At 40.4% G+C, this 6,385-nt stretch overlaps 1 protein-coding gene across 1 annotated transcript; it reads right to left on the bottom strand.

Moving 5' to 3' along the window:
- Positions 1–483: 483 nt before the first annotated feature.
- Positions 484–5,845, bottom strand: SUSD2 (sushi domain containing 2; the record flags this gene model as incomplete). The annotated part of the gene is made up of 7 exons (XM_009866337.1): positions 5,779–5,845; positions 5,305–5,509; positions 4,135–4,286; positions 3,459–3,626; positions 3,068–3,242; positions 1,418–1,619; positions 484–569 (listed from the first exon to the last, which is right to left on the bottom strand). Coding segments are annotated over exons 1-7 (1,055 nt in total), but the record flags the coding sequence as incomplete, so codon positions are not given.
- Between the last annotated feature and the right edge of the window lie 540 nt (positions 5,846–6,385).

Here is a 6,385-nt window from a genome sequence, read left to right as displayed (position 1 = left end):
CGGGCAACCTGATCTAGTGGGGGATGCCCCTGCCCATGGCAGAGGGGTGGAACTAGATGATCCTTAAGGTCCCTTCCAACCCTGAAAATTCTGTGATTCTAGTTTTTTTTTAACCAAGGCAGTAAGGAGGTTCTGTATAGGCCTTATAGCCACTAACATAGCACTCTTTAAAATTGTTCTGACAGAAAGAGCACAAGGAATAACTTGTTGAACTTAAGTAGACCAATACAGGAAAGGCTTGATTAGGCCTAGTCAAATCTCTTTTACACATCAGCACTTATTTAGGTATCCTAATGTTTAGCACAGTGCAATTAATTGCTTATTAAATCTAAGGTCTTAACTTCATCAACATGTGAATAAGAGGGAAATAATGGTTGCTATGAACCTGAGACCTGAGAGTGCAGAGACCTTTGTGACTTCTGTGACAGCACTGTCTCTGAGGTAGAACAAGTTTTAAAAGTAATTTTAAAGAATTTTATTTACCTGGCTTGAATGGCTCTTACACAATGCACAGCCCCAGGGTGGTAAGTACACACACTCCCCTTTTCAATGTCACAGCCATAATCTGTCTGAAAAAGATCAAATATTCACACTTAATATGGTTCTTTCCCCATTGTCTCCTCTATTTTTATGTCCTCTTCCCACCAGTATATCTGACTTTTTTTCCTCATGTGCTTTTAACTCTGTAATTTAAAATACACATTATGTTTGAAGCTTAATAAGCAGGAAAAGATAATAACAAAAAGTATTTTTTTTTACATATACTTAAACACGCAGACACCATTTGGTATGATAAATAGGAGAGGACGTTGCCCTGTCTGATCCTCGGTTCAGTGTGTAAGTGAAAACATGGACTGATTGGAACTGATTTTTTTTCACTTTTGTCAGTTCCTTACTAACAGTGAAGCTGAGAAGGAGGAGGGAAGCAGGAGACAGGAAATAATGGATTATGGCTGTGGACTTGAGTACAAGGTGCAAGGGTTTGCAGAAAACTATGATATACTAGGCAGAAATGTGGCCTGCTTCTTCCAGCACGGGATATTGCCTGCAAACACAGACCACCACCTTGTATGATATCGAAGAAGTCATCCCTGCTCCCAGATACACAGAGTTCACTGCCCTCCATGAGCGTTTTCTGTCTGCCACTGGAACTACTATCTTAATTCCCTGTCTGGAGGTGATTTCCATCTGCTGTCCTACAGGCATTTTTTTATTCATAGGCATTTTTTTTATTCATACCACTTGGATAGGCTATAGCTGCCTCTGTCATTTGATGTGCTCTTTGTGCAAATTTAACTGCAACTTCATTTCCTCATAATGACTTCTAGAGTGGGAACAAGGGTGTGTAGCAAGTATGACGTTCCCTAAGCTTCAACTTGGAACTGTAATAAGCCAGAAGGATCCGTTAATAACTTACATGGAACCTGCCAGTGTCAGCTCTTGCTTGTGCCAAGGTGCAAGGGCAATCTATAATTTCTTCTAGGAAGTTTGGAAGTTTCTCCTCCTTTCTGTCCCATTCCATACATTTCACAGTTGCCCATCCTCTTGGGTCATTTCTGAAGTCTTTCCCAAGGTGCCAAGCCAAGGCATGCTCTGAACTCCAGATTGATGGAATGTTGCTAGGAAAAAAAAAAAAACCAACCCATAAAAAAACCCAAAACAATAGATCTGATAGCTGAACAAGCACTGTTTTGACAAAGACACTGTGTCACCAACTCTTATTACTTCATTACATAGGCCACTGCTGTTTCTTGCCTGCCAAAAATTACAGGAAAAAAAATAATCCTCATTTACAAGGTGACATGACAGCATGCAGCAAGCACACAATAATCAGAGTACATTTTAGCATTTGTGATTCTGGCTTACATGGGGCTTTTTAGAGACAGGTTTTCTATTCATGCCTTTTAACATTGTAGTTCCATTTAGGCCAGAATGAAGAAAGTCTGGATTCTCTAACAAAGCCTAACCCTGGGTCTCAGAAGTATCAGGCCTGAAACCATTCAGAATCCATTAAATGTTCCAAGCCTACTCTGCTCTCCACCCATGAAAAAATATCATACATGAAGCTTAATAAAAAAACCGCCTAGCTCTAGAAAGAGAAAAGGCTACCCTTCTGTGGGTAGCGACACCTAAATGCCAAAAAATGTTGGATGTATTAGTAGTATGTTCTAACACTGCAAGAGGTGGCATTTATATATTCATAGGGGCTACACCATCTACATCGAAAACTGCAGAGGTGGAAGAATTACAAAATAACATCTATGCAAGCTCAGACTAGGTATGGAACACTCAGAATAGGTATGGTAAATCACCAAAAATCATGGGGAAATATACAATGAAGTAAAAGGAAGTGGCCATATAACTCATAGGAATGTGTAGGCCCGCGTACAAAATAGAAGAAAATGAAATGCTGATAACACACAAGTGTTTTAGCTATTGCTGAACAATGCTTGCACAGTGTTAAGGCCTCCTCTGTACCTCATGCTGGCCCCTGGCTAGGGATTGGCAAGGGGCTAGGAGGGAGCACAGTCATGACAGCTGAACCAAATTGACCAAAGTTATATTCATAGAAACCATAGAATGGCCTAGGCTGGAAGGGACCTCAGAGATCATTTTAATCCAGCCTCCCTGTCGCCAGGGACGCCACCTCTCGACTAGATCAGGCAACACATGGGGACTGAACGGTAATCGAACCCGTGACCTTGGTGTTGTTAGCGCCACGCTCAATATTCCATGCCATAGACCATCATGCTTGGCAATAAAACTGCGGGGCTGTTTTTCCAAAGCAGCCCTTACCGCGTGACTGACTGTGCATCCGTCTGCTTTTGGCACATGGTGAATGATTGTTTTGCATGACTTCCTTATACCCACGTGCCTCTTTACTTGGTAAACTGTCTTTTTCTCAATGCATGAGTTTTACTTACTTTTGCCCTTCCAATTCTGTCCCTATTTTTCAAATGAGAAACAGAGCATGAGTCCCAGTTTGAAATCTCAAAGAAGACAGCAGTTTTAATACAGGAAGTAATAATCAGGTATCTATGATAAATGAATGTTGTGATGTACTTGCCTCTGCCCATCAGAATAGCTGCTGGGTGTAATTCTCAAAATTCCAAAGTCCCATGTACTGTAATTTCCTTCAGCAGGTACAGGAGTGAAAGAATATTTCCCAGTATTAGGGATTTTTCTTGCCAAAGTGTAAAGATACTTCCATTCGGCCAACCAGTTTTCTGAGTAACTCTCACCTGTCACATAGAGGAAGAAAATAATTTTGGATGCTCGAAAAGAACAACTACCACAAGGTTGAAATTATGAGAAGCTGACATGATTGTCGTGAGTTATTCATACTTGCAGATCTCTTCTTGAGACCTCAGTGAAAGTGATCCCACGCTGTACAGAGGTCTGCATGTAAGTTACACGTGATGACTGCTTGTGTGCAGGCAGGAAAAGCATCACTTTACCTGTTTCCTGGTATCCCCAGACTTCTAAGTTGATGTAGGATGTTGCAAGCGACTGGTGTGTCCAGGTAACAGTTAAGTTTCCATCAGTGTTGGGGGTGCCGTAGTATTGCCATTTTGTCGCATTTACCAGTGTGCATTTTTCGCCATCTGAAACTTTGCTGTGATGTACTGCATTACAGAAGAGAAAAAAAGGCTTAATGACATTTCTGCTTTGCATAGGTCTGAAAAGGTGTCATTATGTTAATATTTAGCAGTATCTCCCCTGTGTGTGTTTTCTAATAGTATTCATGATATAAAAAGAGTAAGCTGACACTGACTGTGTTTAGATTCACCACACTATGATGCAGTTATTTTCTGATAGAAGTAGCTACAAAAAGGGAACTGTTTTGATCGATCTCGTTTTCAAGCAGGACTCGTTAGTAGTTAATGCTGCTGCTGCTGTACAGCAGCAGAACTCAACTGCTGTCAAAGTTCATCTCTCAAAACATGAATTCACACGAGGGCAGCAAGAATGCCTTTTCTGAGGTCAGATCGCCTGTTAAGGAATAAGAAATGTGGTCAAGAAGGAAAGGTTAATGTAATCTTGCATCTATGGAACAAGAATATAGAAAGATGAGAGCCACTGTAGATTTTAAGTACAGAGAGAAGAGGGATACCATAGATGTAGGTAAGTAACCTGATAACCAAGTTCCAGAATATGGAAATGTCCGCCCATTGTCTATAGAAACTTCAAAAGGGATGAAACCAGTCTCATACAGTAATGGGGAGATGCAGTGGGCTTTTCCATCCTCGGCAACATAGCCACTGGTTTCGATTTTCTCTTTGAACCTGTTGATGTTGAGAACATATTTTCGTGTCACCACTAAGAGAAGGAAAATTCTGAACTTCTCAGTTATGTTTCATTAAGCAATCTTGTGTCATGTGTAGATCGTTCCAAGTCCTGTGGTTGTTTTGCTTGTAGCAGTGAACATAAACTTGAAAAATTCATGTGTATTTTGCCCTTATTACACCAGTGTGGATTCTACTGTGCACTGCACAACAACACAGCAATCTATAAGCCTTAGATTTTAATTATTGGGGGAAGATGACATGTTAAATTAGCAACAAAAAACAAAATACTGCAGGAAGACAAAGGTGATTCTATAGGATTAATAGAATTAGAGGGTGGCTAACATTGACCATGATGTATAGGAATTGCAAATTTCTGCGTTTGTCGGATTTTTTTTTTGCGAGCCAGTCCTATAAATACAACAAAAATAATTTCATGCTGTTCTAGAATATCTGTTGCAAAGATTAACTCAGGACTTGTTGCTTGTTATTTAACTATCTGCTTCCAGTTAGGGCTCTTGCCCAGTGTGCTCGAGTACAATCCCACCAACCACTTTGCAGGATAGATGTCTGGTGACTGCGTAAGTACTCCAAGTATTGTGGGGAGTTGTGGTCTGCGAGGAAATAGTACCTTCGTTTGTCTGCACTAAAATCTGGATTTCTTCCACAAAATGGAAATGCTAAAGAAATATTGACAACAAAGACCCCCAAAAGAAAGCTTTTTTTTAAGAAAAGTTGCTATTTGGGTATGTAAAGGGAAGAACTAGCAGAGTAATGATTGTATTGCACAATAACTTGACCCAAATGGAATGATCCTGTGTAGAAATACAGACAGCATGTATCCTTGAGAAGGAGGGTTAGCAGAATCTTTGCATGTTTCAGGATTCTGACAACTTTACAAAGGAAGTTTTCACTCCTGTAAAGACTAGTCTGGTTTTGTGGTAATTACCTATTGTCAGAAAGTGAGGTTGGAAAGGTTCACCTCCCTTTAGCAGAGGAATATAAAATCATGGCCTACCTGCAGGTGATCACAGAAGAGGCATTAAGAGCTGTATTTTCAATCAAAAAGTCTTTGCCTCCCATCAGAGATCCTGAATATGGAGAAATTTGAAGACAAAACTCTTTATAATCAGGACAGCAAATCCCCAAGGACTGGCATGTCACTTGGCAAGAACAGGTACCAAGCAGCTTCCCACACTGGTGTGAGCAAGAGTCTTCAGCTCCTTGTTAAAGGAAGAAAAAAACAGTCAGGAACGTTATTGAACTCTTCTAGAAGTTCTGCGAAACAGAAGTATAAAAGACTACTGTAAATAAATTAAGTAGGCTCTGTTAGTTTAGGAATACATTTAGATGAAAGCTGTAATCACCTGCATAATAAGGCTGCTCATTTTAAATAGAAAAAATACACTTAATTATCTCCCAGCCAGCACACAATTTCAGAAGTAAAAAAAGAACATAGGTAGAAGCGGCAAAATTCTTGAAAGTCACTCACTTGCATTCCAAAGAGCAGTGAGGGTGAAGAGAATGAAGAAAGAAACATCTGTGCCAATGAATTTCATATTTTGTCCAGATGATTCAGCATGGATGACTCCAACAGCCTTTGTGCCCGTCCAGGAAAAGGCTTTTATAGAAACACGTGTCCAGAAATAAACAAGATTCTCACTGTTCAAAGGTTTGTTGTGAATTACTGAAGCAAATCCAATCAAAGAAGATGCTTCTTTTCTGAGGTCATCTCCAATTCAGGAAAAAAATGGAAGGGGGGGGGTAACTCCTACCCATTATTTTAATAGTTACATTTTTCTGAAATGGAAGGAGGTTTTTTATGAGCATTTCGGCTCCAAAGTTCAAGGCCACACGGTCAATAGCACAAGCTGTATGTTTTAAATTTATTGCAGGAACTAAAACCAGTTATCAGTAAAAAGAACGATAAAGAGCAGATGCTGACAGTACAACTTGGTTCAGCACTGCTGGCCAATCGCCAGCAGCTCCATCACTAACATGAAAACTCCCCACGCTCTCCTTGCTTTGTCACTCCTCTGTAAAGACGCTCCACTTTCTCTCCAGGAGAACGATGTGCTCGGCCCCGTGCCCCCATCCCC

Source organism: Apaloderma vittatum, unplaced genomic scaffold, assembly GCF_000703405.1.
Source record: "Apaloderma vittatum isolate BGI_N311 unplaced genomic scaffold, ASM70340v1 scaffold23203, whole genome shotgun sequence".
Taxonomy (NCBI): Eukaryota; Metazoa; Chordata; class Aves; order Trogoniformes; family Trogonidae; genus Apaloderma; species Apaloderma vittatum.
Note: the sequence above shows the minus strand (reverse complement) of the source record. Positions and strands in the feature narration are given on the sequence as shown.